This window comes from Aquarana catesbeiana, linkage group LG10 (genome assembly GCF_042186555.1).
Source record: "Aquarana catesbeiana isolate 2022-GZ linkage group LG10, ASM4218655v1, whole genome shotgun sequence".
Lineage (NCBI taxonomy): Eukaryota > Metazoa > Chordata > Amphibia > Anura > Ranidae > Aquarana > Aquarana catesbeiana.
In genome coordinates, this window is record NC_133333.1 from 226,920,934 (window position 1) to 226,937,455 (window position 16,522).

The following is a 16,522-nucleotide window of genomic DNA, read 5'->3' on the forward strand; positions in this document are numbered from 1 at the left end:
TATGGGTAGAGCTCCAAAGGGATGAAGCTAAGGGGAAAATAATACTGGGAGTATGCTATAGGCCCCCTAACCTGAGGGAGGAAGTGGAGACGGGTCTCCTATCACAAATTGGATTAGCAACAAGGATGGGAAGTGTTATCATAATGGGGGATTTTAATTATCCAGACATAGACTGGGCGGAGGGAACCGCGCATTCATTTAAGGCTCGCCAGTTCCTTAGTGTCTTGCAGGACAATTTTATGGGTCAGATGGTAGACGCACCAACTAGAAATAAAACATTACTAGATCTACTGATTACCAACAATACAGACCTGATAACAGATGTGGAAATACGGGGCAATTTAGGTAACAGCGATCACAGGTCAATTAGTTTCAGTATAAATCACACAAATAGGAGACATGAAGGGAACAAAAAGACACTGAATTTCAAAAGAGCCAACTTCCCTAAACTACAAACCTTGCTAAAAGGCATAAATTGGGATAAAATATTAGGAACAAAGAATACGGAGGAGAGATGGGTTTGCTTTAAGAGCATATTAAATAAGGGCATTAGCCAATGTATCCCATTGGGTAATAAATTTAAAAGAGCGAACAAACATCCTGGATGGCTTAACTCCAATGTAAAAATGCATATAAAAGCAAAGGAGAAGGCCTTCAAAAAATACAAGGTTGAGGGATCATCCACAGCATTCAGAATTTATAAAGAATGCAATAAGAAATGTAAGGGTGCAATTAGGATGGCTAAGATAGAACATGAAAGACACATAGCGGAGGAGAGCAAAAAAAATCCCAAGAAATTCTTTAAGTATGTAAACAGTAAAAAAGGGAGGACAGACCATATTGGCCCCATAAAGAATGAGGAAGGACATCTGGTTACAAAGGATGGGGAGATGGCAAAGGTATTGAATTTATTCTTCTCCTCAGTCTTCACGAGTGAATCGGGGGGCTTCAGTAACCAAAACTGCAGTGTTTATCCTCATGACACAACACAGGAAGCACCTACATGGTTAACAGAGGACAGAATTAAAATTAGACTTGAGAAACTTAACATTAATAAATCACCGGGACCAGATGGCTTGCATCCGAGGGTACTTAGGGAACTCAGTCAGGTGATTGCCAGACCGTTGTTCCTAATTTTTACAGACAGTCTATTGACTGGAATGGTACCAGCTGATTGGAGAAAAGCCAATGTAGCACCAATATTTAAAAAGGGCCCAAAAAACATCCCTGGGAATTACAGACCAGTTAGCCTAACATCAATAGTATGTAAACTCTTGGAGGGGATGATAAGGGACTATATACAAAATTTTAGTAATAAGAATGATATCATTAGCAGTAATCAGCATGGATTCATGAAGAATCGTTCTTGCCAAACCAATCTATTAACCTTCTATGAGGAGGTGAGTTGCCATCTAGATAAAGAAAGGCCCGTAGACGTGGTGTATCTGGATTTTGCAAAAGCATTTGACACAGTTCCCCATAAACGTTTACTGTACAAAATAAGGTGCGTTGGCATGGACCATAGGGTGAGTACATGGATTGAAAACTGGCTACAAGGGCGTGTTCAGAGGGTGGTGATAAATGGGGAGTACTCAGAATGGTCAGGGGTGGGTAGTGGGGTTCCCCAGGGTTCTGTGCTGGGACCAATCCTATTTAATTTGTTCATAAACGACCTGGAGGATGGGATAAACAGTTCAATCTCTGTATTTGCAGACGATACTAAGCTAAGCAGGGCAATAACTTCTCCGCAGGATGTGGAAATCTTGCAAAAAGACCTGAACAAATTAATGGGGTGGGCGACTACATGGCAAATGAGGTTCAATGTAGAAAAATGTAAAATAATGCATTTGGGTGGCAAAAATATGAATGCAATCTATACACTGGGGGGAGAACCTCCGGGGGAATCTAGGATGGAAAAGGACCTGGGGGTCCTAGTGGATGATAGGCTCAGCAATGGCATGCAATGCCAAGCTGCTGCTAATAAAGCAAACAGAATATTGGCATGCATTAAAAGGGGGATCAACTGCAGAGATAAAACGATAATTCTCCCGCTCTACAAGACTCTGGTCTGCCCGCACCTGGAGTATGCTGTCCAGTTCTGGGCACCAGTCCTCAGGAGGGACGTACTGGAAATGGAGCGAATACAAAGAAGGGCAACAAAGCTAATAAAGGGTCTGGAGGATCTTAGTTATGAGGAAAGGTTGCGAGCACTGAACTTATTCTCTCTGGAGAAGAGACGCTTGAGAGGGGATATGATTTCAATTTACAAATACTGTACTGGTGACCCCACAATAGGGATAAAACTTTTTCGCAGAAGAGAGTTTAATAAGACTCGTGGCCACTCATTACAATTAGAAGAAAAGAGGTTTAACCTTAAACTACGTAGAGGGTTCTTTACTGTAAGAGCGGCAAGGATGTGGAATTCCCTTCCACAGGCGGTGGTCTCAGCGGGGAGCATTGATAGCTTCAAGAAACTATTAGATAATCACCTGAATGACCGCAATATACAGGGATATGTAATGTAATACTGACACATAATCACACACATAGGTTGGACTTGATGGACTTGTGTCTTTTTTCAACCTCACCTACTATGTAACTATGTAACTATGTAAGAACACTTGCAGAATTGAGCTATAGTGAATCGCGGGGAAATTTATTTTATCATTATTATGTTATTATTTTTTATAATTATTTATATTTATTTATTATGTTATAATTTATGATTTTGTGTTTCAAACTTCATCATACCTGAGATGTCTACTAGACTCTTGGTGGACAGATTTAAGTGTGTTATTGCTAAGAATTACAGGCCTACAATATAAAACGCCAAATTTCTATGCAAAATAACTGTACCGCTTTGAGACACAAAAATCTGAAATAATCATACCGCCTGGGAGGTTAATGGGGTGCGACTTGTCATGGGACTTTGAACTCTCAATTCGCTTGACAAGTCGCGGCAGTGTGAACCTGGACTTCCACGCTGAGATGAATGCTGTCGGCTCCAATCATCTACTCCCTTTTTCGCGCTGCAACAAATATAACAGCGCTATAATCAGTGAGATCGCTGACATTGCTTCTCTTCTGCACTGCACAATAATCAATGACTAAACCCACCTTACTGAGAACATTTTTCACAAAGTCCTCATTATATTTAAAACTATGAATCCGTTCCTCCCCAACAACCCCGTAAGTTGTATCCAATACACCAATAAGTAACAGATGCCCTCCGGGTTTTAGCAGCTTTGAGATCTTTTCCAAGTTCCTCATGTATTCATCTTCATTTTTACTGATAATTTCCAGTAACCATGCAGTGATAATGCAATCAGCAAGTGGTAATAACACCGGGGAAGTTATGTTTTCCTCTTCAAAATCACATTTTAAAATATGCTTAACAGATGACCTTATGCGTATTTCTTGCTCCTGAAGTTGATCTCTAAAAAGCAAAAAACAAAAAAAAAAAAAACATAATATGGACATTACAGGAAAGTTTCCAATATAAGTACGAATTTACTTCTGAAGCGTGATGAGCAATTCTGCCAAAATTCAGTTATGCTGTAATCTGTCAAATAAAAAAACATGTCAAGATAGGATTTTTGATCTTAAATTGCACTGAAGTCAATAGGAAGTAATATTTAATGTTTAACTTAGGTGTCAGGAGTCTGTGATAGTGAACCCTTGTAGATTGCCAACTCAGGGTTCCCCAGGGCGTGGGGTCTAAGCCCCAGCCTGCTTCTTCACCGGAGCCCCTAATGATGGGTATGGACTTGTAACAAGCTGGAACCACGTTGCGGCCCCCAGGTATGCCCAGCTGAGGATGCAGAGACCAAACATGTGTGCAGAGTACAAGCAGCAGGAGACTACAGATAATACAGGAGACAAGCCAAGGTCAGGGCGTGCAGCGAACAAGCATAGACAAGCAAATAGGAGCTCAGAGAACTGTGAAGTTGCTCAGGCAAGGAGCGCTTCACTGAGCATATGTGTGTATATAGGGAAGCAAACAAGGGGGTGACCCAGGAAGTAATAGAAGGGAAAAGGATATAAACCCACAGAGGAGTAGGCAACACCCAAAGGTGAACAGAGAAGCCAAACACTACGTGTGAAATAAAGTCACATATCTAGCAGAACCCTGCAGCAAGGAGGTAAGAATTTCATAAACATAAATCTGCAGGTTAGACCGTGACAGTACCCCCCCCCCCTCCTCCTTTGAGTCCTCTCCATCCGTTTAGGACCAGGCTTGAGAGGAAACTTCTGATGAATGGGTTTCACCAAACAGGGGGCAAAAACATCTGTAAAAGAAGTGCAACATCTTCCCTCAGGACCAGTGACATGAGTAAATTTCACAGACGGTACTCTGAGACGGATATCCTTAGCAGAGAGCCAGAAGTTGTTGCCAAGTAGAGATTTTGGACTCACAACGTGCGTACGATCTGTAGCTACTTTGTATTTGGAAGCTGTCAGAAGCGAGTTCTTGAAAACATCAAGGAGCATGAATGGGAAAAGTCCGTCAGGTGCTTGGGCTGGAGCAGACACTGGTAACCAAGATGAAGGGTCTGGTGAGGTGGCTGGCAGGGAGGACACAGGAGTGAGAGTAGGGGCTGTTAGTAAAGGTAAGGGAATAGGAGTTGAGACTTTAGTTTGTACAGTGGGCATAACAGGCTGTGGTGAACGGGAACCTGGGGTAGGCACTGAAGCTACCAATGTGGGAACCGTGGCAGGGTCTACAGCAGCTGAAGGGAGTAAGGGCGCTGGGGTCTCAGCAGACAGGGTACACAAAGCTGGGACCTCAGGTGGTACAGAGGTTGCAGATGTTGGGGCCTCTACCTATCTGAATGGTGACAGAGTTGGAGCCTTGAGCTGTACAGTAAGTAAAGGGACTGATGGTTTAGGCAGCAGAGAGGGTAAGAAACTAGAGGTAGACAGCACTGGATGGGGGCCTGCAGTAGGAGTAGTCAGGGGAGCAGCTTTTTTACAAAAGACATTTGGGAAGGTCCGATAATGTTGGGGGAGCATTGGAGAGGTGGTGACCTTAGCCACAGATACAGAGAGAGGTGGGAACACTCTAGGGAGCCAAGTCTGATGGCATTGGGTGCCCCATGAGAACACCTGACCAAAGTTCCAATCTAAATATGGCAAATGTTTTTTCAACCATGGCAGTCTAAGAATGATGAGATTAGAACACTTAGGAAAGATCAGGAAGGAGATTTCCTCACGATGAAGAACACCAACATGCATAGTTATTGGGGCAGTTTGGAATTGTAGGGGTTCTAAGGCCAAGGTAGAGCCATCAACTGCAGGTACCGAGAGGCTTTGCCAAGGGAATGATAGGAAAGCCCAATTCAACAGCCAAGGACTGCTCCATGAAATTCCCAGCTGCCCCAGAGTCCACATATACAGCTACTTGATATGAGTTCAGGGCCCAATAAATGGTGACAGGTAAGACAAACCGAGGGAAATTAATGAAATTCAGATTCTGGTCTAGATCACTTCCCTCCGAGGGACCTAGACCTGAGAGTTTACCGGGGGGACAGGACAGGACTTTAATATGTGACCGTCAGCTCTGCAGAAAAGACACAGGCAGAGTTTGAGGTGTCGCGATTGCTCTTGTGGCATGAGGTGTGTCAGTCCGAATTGCATGGGTTCTTCAGATTTCAGCATTGTTGTAAAGGTGCATTGTTCAGGAGCTTCCTTGAAAACAGGTGCTAAATGATCCACTGGGGGGAGACGTAGACAAGCCCTTTCCAGACTTCGCTCCTGCAGACATCGATTTGGATGCTAAGGGCGATCAAGTCATCCAAGGTGGAGGGTATGGTTCTACCAGCAAGTTCGTCCTTAATACAATCTGCTAAACCCTGCTAAAAGGTTGCAGTAAGGGCATCATTATTCCATGCTAGTTCCAAGGCCAAGGTGTGAAACTGAACTGCGTACTGACCAACAGTCATGCATCCTTGAGGAAGCCGAAGAAGTGCTCCAGCAACAGATGAGGTCCTGCCAGGCACATGAAAGGTCTTACATAAAGCTTGCTGGAAGGCAGGAACACAGGAAATTGTAGGGTCTTGATTAGGGATGAACTGAACACCCCCTGGTTCGGTTCGTGGCAGAACATGCAAACAGACCAAAAATGTGTGCGAATATGCGAACCCCGTTAAAATCTATGGGACTCGAACGTTCGAAATCAAAAGTGCTCATTTTAAAGGCTAATTTGCATGGTATTGTCCTAGAAAGGGTTTGGGGACCCGGGTCCTGCCCCAGGGGACATGTATCAATGCAAAAAAAACTTTTAAACACAGCCGTTTTTTTCGGGAGCAGTGATTTTAATGATGCTTAAAGTAAAAAAAAAGTGAAATATTCCTTTAAATATTGTACCTGGGGGGTGTCTATAGTATGCCTGTAAAGTGGCGCGTGTTTCCCGTGCTTAGAACAGTCCCTGCACAAAATGTCATTTTTAAAGGAAAAAAAGTAATTTAAAACTGCTTGCGGGTTTAATGTAATGTCAGGTCCTGGCAATATGGATGAAAATCAGTGAGACAAACGGCATAGGTACCCCCCAGTCCATTACCAGGCCCTTTGGGTCTTGTATGGATATCAAGGGGAACCCCGCACCCAAATTAGAAAAGGAAACAGCAGTATGCAGGCTCTGTACTCTGAACAGCAGTATACAGGCGGTGCAAACAAAACAGGGACTGTAGGTTTGTTGTTAAGTCGAATCTGTTTGTAATTTTGAACTGGTACATTTTTAACGTGTTTAGCTCCAGCCAAAAAATCTATTTAAAGCTTTTTGGAAAACATAGGGAAGGGTTATCACCCCTGTGACATTTGTTTTGCTGTCTGTGCTACTCTTCAGAAGATTTCACTTCACTTTTTGTCCCAATGACAAATGTTTTTTGAAAATTTGGGGTTTTTTTGTGAAACAAGGATTGGTGATAAAGCATCAGTGGAAAGGAGAAATGTTTTTCCCATATTAACACTTACAGGAGAGAATTTCCCTTCCTAGGGGTAGATTTCATCTCACTTCCTGTTGTCTCCTTCCATTTCCAAGTAGGAGTCCTTTGTAAGTTGGATGTTTGAAAGTAGGGGCCTGCCCTATATACTCAGCAGAAATTTGGGCCTTATGCCGCGTACACACGGTCGGACTTTCCGGCATACTTGGTCCGGCGGACCAGAGTGTGCCGGACAATCTGCCCGTGTGTGGGCGCCGGCGGACTTTTCCGGCGGACTTTTTCCCAAAAGCCCGCCGGACCTAGATTTGAAGAAAGTTTTAAATCTTTCCGCCGGACTCAGTTTCGGGCGGAAAGTCCGCTCGTGTGTGTGCTGGTCCGACGGAAAGCCCGCTCGTGTGTATGCTGGTCCGACGGACCAGATACGACACGAGGGCAGGGTATTGCATCTCGCGCTCGCTGCAATAGGAAAAACAAATTTTCCTATTGCGGCGAGCGCGGGGCATACCAGGCCCTTAGGTCTGGTATGGATTATAAAGGGAACCCCCTACGCCGAAAAAACGGCGTGGGGTCCCCCCCAAAATCCATACCAGACCCCGATCCGAGCACGCAGCCTGGCCGGTCAGGAAAGGGGGTGGGGACGAGCGAGCGCCCCCCCCACCTGAACCGTACCAGGCCACATGCCCTCAACATGAGGGGTGGGTGCTTTGGGGGAGGGGGGCCACCCTGCGGGCCCCCCCCCACCCCAAAGCACCTTGTCCCCATGTTGATGAGGACAAGGGCCTCTTCCCGACAACCCTGGCCGTTGGTTGTCGGGGTCTGCGGGCGGGGGCTTATCGGAATCTGGGAGCCCCCTTTAATAAGGGGGCCCCCAGATCCCGGCCCCCCACCCTATGTGAATGAGTATGGGGTACATGGTACCCCTACCCATTCACCTAGGGAAAAAGTGTAAGTAATAAAACACACTACACAGGTTTTTAAAATATTTTATTAAACAGCTCCGGGGGGGGATCTTCCTCCAGCTTCGGGGGTCTTCTTCCGGCTTCGGGGGTCCCTCCGCTTCATCTTCTCCCGGCGTCCGGTTGGTTCTTCTCCGCTCTCTTCTCTCCAGTTCTTCGGCCGGCTCCTCTGCTGTCTTCAGGTAGCTCTCTTGCCAGCAGAAGTCTGGACTTCTTGTCTTCTTCTCTTCTCCAGATGTTGACACGACGCTCTCTCCGGCTGGACTGCTCTCCGAGGGCTGCGTTGTGACTTATATAGGCGGAGACCCCGCCCCCTTTTGATGTCACAGTCCCTGGGCATGCTGGGACTGTGACGTTTTAGGGGGCGTGGTCAACATCACCCAGTGACCACGCCCCCTAAAACGTCACAGTCCCAGCATGCCCAGGGACTGTGACATCAAAAGGGGGCGGGGTCTCCGCCTATATAAGTCACAACGCAGCCCTCGGAGAGCAGTCCAGCCGGAGAGAGCGTCGTGTCAACATCTGGAGAAGAGAAGAAGACAAGAAGTCCGGACCTCTGCTGGCAAGAGAGCTACCTGAAGACAGCAGAGGAGCCGGCCGAAGAACTGGAGAGAAGAGAGCGGAGAAGAACCAACCGGACGCCGGGAGAAGATGAAGTGGAGGGACCCCCGAAGCCGGAAGAAGACCCCCGAAGCCGGAGGAAGATCCCCCCCCGGAGCTGTTTAATAAAATATTTTAAAAACCTGTGTAGTGTGTTTTATTACTTACACTTTTTCCCTAGGTGAATGGGTAGAGGTACCATGTACCCCATACTCATTCACATAGGGTGGGGGGCCGGGATCTGGGGGCCCCCTTATTAAAGGGGGCTCCCAGATTCCGATAATCGCCCGCCCGCAGACCCCGACAACCAACGGCCAGGAATGTCGGGAAGAGGCCCTTGTCCTCATCAACATGGGGACAAGGTGCTTTGGGGTGGGGGGGGCCCGCAGGGTGGCCCCCCTCCCCCAAAGCACCCACCCCTCATGTTGAGGGCATGTGGCCTGGTACGGTTCAGGTGGGGGGGGCGCTCGCTCGTCCCCACCCCCTTTCCTGACCGGCCAGGCTGCGTGCTCGGATCGGGGTCTGGTATGGATTTTAGGGGGGACCCCACGCCGTTTTTTCGGCGTAAGGGGTTCCCTTTATAATCCATACCAGACCTAAAGGCCTGGTATGCCCCGCGACGGGGCTCGCAAGGTGTCAATCTCGCCGATAAAAGCGGCAAGATTGACATCCTTTTCTAGTCCCGTCGCACCTGAGTCACGTTCAAAATGAACGGACTTGTCCATGTGTGGGCAAGTCCGTTCATTCTGAAAGTCCGGCGAAAGTCCGGCGGAAAGACGGGCGGACTTAGCCCGCCGGAAAGTCCGGGCGTGTGTGGGCAAGTCCGTCCGTTTTAAAGTCCGGCGCACCTGGCGGACAAAGTCCGTCGGAAAGTGTGCCGGACCAAGTAGGATAGAAAGTCCGACCGTGTGTACGCGGCATTAGGTGTTGTTGTGGCCAAAACACTGTAAGCCCTCACAGGGCCCTGCTGTGAAATATTAGATCAAGAATAGTAATTACATGCCCCTGTTGAACAGGGGCAGAAAAATTGGGCCTTTGGTGGTGGTGCTGGTGCCACAACACTGTAAGTCCTCACTGGCTCTTGGTGGGTGCTGAAACGGGCCCTGATGTGAAATATTAGATCAAGAATTGTAATTACATGCCCCTGTTAAACAGGGGCTGAAAAATTGGGACTTAGGCACTGGTGCTGGTGCCACAACACTGCAACCCCTCACAGATACTCTAGTTTGGAAAGCATAAACGAGCCCTGCTGCAAAGTATTGCATCAAAAATTGTAATTTCACGCCCCTGTTAACCAGGGGCTGAAAAATTAGGCCTTAGGCACTGGTGCTGGTGCCACAACACTGCAACCCCTTTACAGATACTCTAGTTGGAATGCAGGAATGAGCCCTGCTGCAAAGTATTGCATCAAAAATTGTAATTACACACCTCTGTTAAACAGGGGCTGAAAAATTGGGCCTTAGGCACTGGTGGCGGCGCCCAGAACCAAAAATGTTCTTACAAGCTATCAGCGTGATCATTGAGGAGGAAGAGGATAATTACTCAGGATAGTCACTCAGCATCAGCATAGGCAGTCTTTGAAGGGATCTGAGATTTCAAAAAAAATTTTTCGGTTACATCAGCATCAGGTGCTTGGTAGCTGGTGGTGATCCAAGACTGATTCATTTTTATGAAGGTCAGTCGATCGACCGAGTCGGTGGACAAACGCACCCTGTGATTGGTTACAAAGCCTCCAGCAGCACTGAATGTGCATTCTGAAAGAACGCTGGATGCTGGACAGGCCAGTAGCTCAATTGCATACTGTGCAAGCTCTGGCCAGTGATCCATCCTCAAGACCAAGTAACCCAGAGGATTTTCAGTGGGAAAGGTGTCCAAGTCAGATCTTGCCCCTAGGTATTCCTGCACCATGTAAAACAGACGCTGGCGATGGTTGCTGGAACCGAAAATACAAAATAAGGTAGTATTGAGTATTACCAGGGAGGCGGACTTTTAGGCTAAGGAACAGTGGAGAAGATATAGCAGTATAAAAAATATATAAATTTATTGAAAAATACAATATCTAAAAAACAATGACAATTGTAACATATAGCATCTATGATTATTGTGCAGTGAGCCCATGTATGTCTACGCGTTTCACCATTAGGCTTTTTCAGGACATGGCCAAGGTTCACAGATGAGACAGAGAAGGGAATATGTCTCTCTATCTTAAATTGGAATGCAAAATCATGCAAGTCACGGTAGCATGAGAAAGTTCAATCAGCAGTAAGAAAGTATATTAGATATAGCTAAATATCTTAGCAGGGGCATGTAAACAATATTCCTAATTAAGGGAGCAGCCATTAGAGGGAGGAGGGCCAACACCGGATGCACCACTTAGATCCTGGATTTAGTATCAGCAATGCTGAAGGCTCAATACAATCCCATCGCTGCATATTCAGGATACAAATAATCCAGCGTGCCCCTGGGAGACAGCAATACACTGCACACACGTGTGTTTTATTTGGGCATGTAATTACAATTTTTGATGCAATACTTTGTAGCAGGGCTCGTTCCTGTGTTCCAACTAGAGTATCTGTGAGGGGTTGCAGTGTTGTGGCACCAGCACCAGTGCCTAAGGCCTAATTTTTCAGCCCCTGTTTTTTTTTATACTGCTATATCTTCTCCACTGTTCCTTAGCCTAAAAAGTCCACCTCCCTGGTAATACTCAGTACTACCTTATTTTGTATCCTCAATGATTTATGGACGTGGCTTATTTTTGGTGCACTTTCCTCATTTTTTGTGTCTGGTTGCTGGAACCGATCATACCTTGCGGCTGCGGACTAAAAAATTGTCTGAACGCATTGGTCAGGCGGCCACCTTCTCCACCACTCCTGCTTTGACTGACCGAAGCCTCAGCAACACGTTGTCCAGAAACAGGAGTTTGTAACCTCCCAGTCTCTGGGAACGCGTTGCACAGACCTTTCTGCAAGGCCTCCCGAAGATGTTTCATCCTCTGCTCCCTCTGCGATGGCAAGATAAGGTTCGCAACCTTACCCTTGTAACATGGATCAAGGAGGGTTGCCAGCCAGTATTGGTCCTTCTCCTTGATAATACGAATACGAGGATCCTTACGCAGGCTTTGCAGGATCAGGGAGGCCATGCAGCCTAGGTTTGCTGAGGCATTTGGTCCGGAGTCCTCTGGGTCACTAAGGACGACATGGTCCGCAGCCACCTCCTCCCAGCCGCGTACAAGTCCATGTGTTTCTTGGGACTGATCCCTTAAAGACTGCTGCTGATGCTGAGTGCCAGGCTCCACCTCCATACTGACACAATCCTCCTCCTCCTCTCCTCCTCCTCTTCCTGTGTGATCGGTGGGCACGCAGGAACACTGTCTGGATAAAGGGGGCCTTGAGAGGTAAGGAAGTCCTCCTCTTCCTGCCTCTGTTCTGCCTCAAGTGCCCTGTCCATTATTCCATGCAGCGTGTGCTCCAACAGGTGGACAAGGGGGACAGTGTCATTGATGCATGCACTGTCACTGCTCACCATCCTCGTGGCCTCCTCAAATGGTGACAGGACATTGCATGCATCCCTGATCATGGCCCACTGGCATGGGGAAAAAAAAACAAGCTCCCCTGAACCTGTCCTGGTGCCATAGTCGCACAGGTACTCATTGATGGCCCTCTGCTGCATGTGCAGCCGCTGCAGCATGGCCAACGTTGTGTTCCACCTGGTGGGCATGTCACAGATTAGGCGGTTCTTGGGCAGGTTAAACTCCTTTTGGAGGTCTGCCAGCCAAGCTTTCATTATATGACCGGTGGAAATGCACACAGACTTTCCTGGCCTGCCTCAGGACATCCTGTAAGCCCGGGTACCTGCCCAAGAACCGCTGCACCACCAAGTTAAGGACGTGAGCCAAACAGGGCACATGGGTCATTTGTTCCTGTCGGAGGGCAGAGAGGAGGTTGGTGCCATTGTCGCAAACCACCATTCCTGCCTTAAGTTGGCGTCAACCACCTCTGAACCTGCCCCTGCAGAGCTGACAGAACCTCTGCCCCAGTGTGGTTCCTGTCCCCCAAGCACACCAGCTCAAGCACCGCATGGCATCTTTTGGCCTGCATACTTGCGTAGCCTCTTGAATGGCTACGGAGCACCACTGGTTCCGAGGACAAAGCACAGGAAGAGGCCATGGAGGAAGAAGAAGAGGAGGGGGTGGAGGAGAGAGGTGTGTCACAATCATTAGTAGTGGTATTTTGGAGGCGTGGTGGCGGAACAACCTCCAACACTACTGCATCTTGTCCTGCATCCTTCCCAGCTGCCAGCAGAGTCACCCAATGCGCGGTGAAACTTAGGTAACATCCCTGTCCATGCCTGCTGGACCATGAGTCAGCGGTAATATGCACCTTACCGCTGACCGCCCTGTCCAGCGAGGCATGGACATTGCCTTCCACATGCTGGTAGAGAGCCGGAATTGCCTTCCGTGAGAAAAAGTGGCGTTTGGCTACCTGCCACTGAGGAACCGCAGCTGGGGCAGGGAAATTTGCCTGGTACAATCTGACGTTGGTGTACCGAAAGCAGATTGCCCACAAGTACTTGGCTGTGACACGCCTAATTCTACACCTTCATTCCTCTCAGTGCAGGTCTCAGAGAGGACTGAAGGTATAGTGGGGTTGGAGATCTCAGTTGATGAGGAGCAAGGAGAGGTCCTCTTTGTTCTTTGGTGTGGGTCTTTTAGATACGCTTGCCAAAGAACTGCATGGCAGGTCAACATATGTCTGGTCAAGCATGTGGTGCCCAAGCGGGAGATGTTTTGGCCACGCGAGATACGCTTGAGACATATGTTGCAAATAACAGCGGTGCGATCTGATGCACTCATCTCAAAAAAGGCCCACACCAAAGAACTTTTGGAATAACGCGCAGAGACAGCAGCGCCCTGCACATGCGGAGCTTTGGGGTGTGATACAGTCAGTGTGCTGCCCTTAGGCTTTCCCCTGGAGGGCATCCTGCTTCGTTGGTGATGTGCCTCCTCCTCCTCTCTCCTATCAGGCACCCACGTTGAGTCAGTGACCTCATCATCCCCTCCCTCCTCATCACTGGAGCAAACCTGGCAGTATGCTGCAGCAGGGGGAGCATGACTGCCAGATTGCTGTCCTTCTTGGGCACCCCCCCGTCCGTGCTCACGTTACTGCCTTCATCTAGCTCAGTATCATCATCAGAGCCTTCTAAACGCTGGGCATCCTCCTGGAGCATGTACCCAACACTGTGGTCAAACAGTTCGAGGGACTCCTCAGGAGGACATGGTGGGGCTAGGGAAGGAGTCACTGATGCCACTGAGCCGAGGGAAAAGGCCGCGTTGGCAGCTGCTTTGCCAGACAAAGTACCCTGAGCATGGGTGAGAGAGGATGAGGAGGATGAGGACGGCTTGGTCATCCACTCGACCAAGTCTTCCGCATGTTGCGGCTCAACACGGCCAGCTGCCGAAAAAAAGGCCAAGCGTGTCCCACGGCCACGTGCTGATGAGGATGCACCGTCTAGACACAGAGCCTGCTTGCCCTCCTTTATTGGCTTGTGACTGTCTGCCTCTCCTTGTTGGTCTTCCAGACATACTAATGGCCTGTAGGTGCCCTAAGCTGGGATATATATATATATATATATATATATATATATATATATATATATATATATATATATATATATATATATATTTACTGATACTGCAGCTAGCAAAATCAACTGAACTGCCTGCCTGTAGTATGAGAACACCACCAACCTTCTACAGGTAGCTTTAGCTGAACACTGTGCAGAGCTTGCAAAAAACTAACTTGTAGCTTATTTAGCTACAAGTTTACTAACTTGTAGCTTATTTAGCTGCCTGTGGTAGTGATAGGATCAGGAAAACACCACCAACCTTCTACAGGTAGCTTTAGCTGAACACTGTGCAGAGCTCGCAAAAAAACTAACTTGTAGCTTATTTAGCTACAAGTTTACTAACTTGTAGCTTATTTAGCTGCCTGCGGTAGTGATAGGATCAGGAAAACACCACCAACCTTCTACAGGTAGCTTTAGCTGAACACTGTGCAGAGCTCGCAAAAAACTACTTGTAACTTATTTAGCTGCCTGCGGTAGTGATAGGATCAGGAAAACACCACCAACCTTCTACAGGTAGCTTTAGCTGAACACTGTGCAGAGCTCGCACTACACTAACTTGAAGTTTTAGCTGAACACTGTGCAGAGCTCGCAAAAAACTAACTTGTAGCTTATTTAGCTGCCTGCAGTAGTGATAGGATCAGGAAACACCACCAACCTTCTACAGGTAGCTTTAGCTGAACACTGTGCAGAGCTCGCAAAAAAATAACTTGTAGCTTATTTAGCTGCCTGCGGTAATGATAGGATCAGGAAAACACCACCAACCTTCTACAGGTAGCTTTAGGTGAACACTGTGCAGAGCTCGCAAAAAAATAACTTGTAGCTTAATTAGCTGCCTGCGGTAGTGATAGGATCAGGAAAACACCACCAACCTTCTACAGGTAGCTTTAGGTGAACACTGTGCAGAGCTCGCAAAAAAATAACTTGTAGCTTATTTAGCTGCCTGCGGTAGTGATAGGATCAGGAAAACACCACCAACCTTCTACATCAGGAAAACACCACCAACCTTCTACAGGTAGCTTTAGGTGAACACTGTCAGAGCTCGCAAAAAACTAACCTGTAGCTTATTTAGCTGCCTGCGGTAATGATAGGATCAGGAAAACACCACCAACCTTCTACAGGTAGCTTTAACTGAACACTGTGCAGAGCTCGCACTACACTAACTTGTAGCTTTAGCAGAACACTGTTCAGAGGACGCACTACACTTTATTTGTAGTTTTAGCTGAACACTGTGCAGAGCTCGCAAAAAACTAACTTGTAGCTTATTTAGCTGCCTGCGGTAGTGATAGGATCAGGAAAACACCACCAACCTTCTACAGGTAGCTTTAGGTGAACACTGTGCAGAGCTCGCAAAAAAATAACTTGTAGCTTATTTAGCTGCCTGCGGTAGTGATAGGATCAGGAAAACACCACCAACCTTAGACAGGTAGCTTTAGGTGAACACTGTGCAGAGCTCGCAAAAAACTAACTTGTAGCTTATTTAGCTGCCTGCGGTAGTGATAGGATCAGGAAAACACCCCCAACCTTCTTACAGGTAGCTCAGAGGATGCACTACACCAACTTGTAGCTTTAGCAGAACACTGTGCAGAGGTCGCACTACACTAACTTGTAGTTTTAGCTGAACACTGTTCAGAGGACGCACTACACTTTATTTGTAGCTTTAGCTGAACATTGTACAGAGGTCGCACTACACTAACTTGTAGTTTTAGCTGAACACTGTTCAGAGGAGGCACTACACTAACTTGTAGCTTTAGCTGAACACTGTGAGGAAGATGCATTACCCTAACTTGTAGCTTTAGCTGAACACTGTGCAGAGGTCACACTAAACTAACTTCTAACTTTAGCTGAACACTGTGAGGAGGACGCACTACACTAACTTGTAGCTTTAGCTGAACACTGTGCAGAGGTCGCACTACACTAACTTGTAGTTTTAGCTGAACACTGTGCAGAGGTCGCACTACACTAACTTGTAGTTTTAGCTGAACACTGTGAGGAGGACGCACTACACTAACTTGTAGCTTTAGCTGAACACTGTGCAGAGGTCGCACTACACTAACTTGTAGTTTTAGCTGAACACTGTGAGGAGGACGCACTACCCTAACTTGTAGCTTTAGCTGAACACTGTGCAGAGGTCACACTAAACTAACTTGTAGCTTTAGCTGAACACTGCGAGGAGGACGCACTACACTAACTTGTAGTTTTAGCTGAACCCTGTGCAGAGGTCACACTAAACTAACTTGTAGCTTTAACTGAACACGGTGAGGAGGACTCACTACACTATATATATATATATATATATATATATATATACACAACACCTGGGATGCATATATATATACAATACACTGTAAGTGCAGCTAACACTGTAAGTGCAGCTAACGCAGCTGTCCTGCCTAATCTAGC

At 47.2% G+C, this 16,522-nt stretch overlaps 1 protein-coding gene across 1 annotated transcript in view; it reads right to left on the reverse strand.

Annotated features, from left to right (window-relative positions):
* Nucleotides 1-1,809: 1,809 nt before the first annotated feature.
* The window catches only part of LOC141110153 (indolethylamine N-methyltransferase-like), a 73,410-nt gene continuing 58,697 nt past the window's right edge, over nucleotides 1,810-16,522 (reverse strand). The window contains exon 3 of the mRNA XM_073601365.1: nucleotides 1,810-3,436. Coding sequence (XP_073457466.1) covers nucleotides 3,013-3,436 — 424 coding nt within the window. The 3' untranslated portion in view covers nucleotides 1,810-3,012. The remainder of the gene's footprint in view (nucleotides 3,437-16,522) is intronic.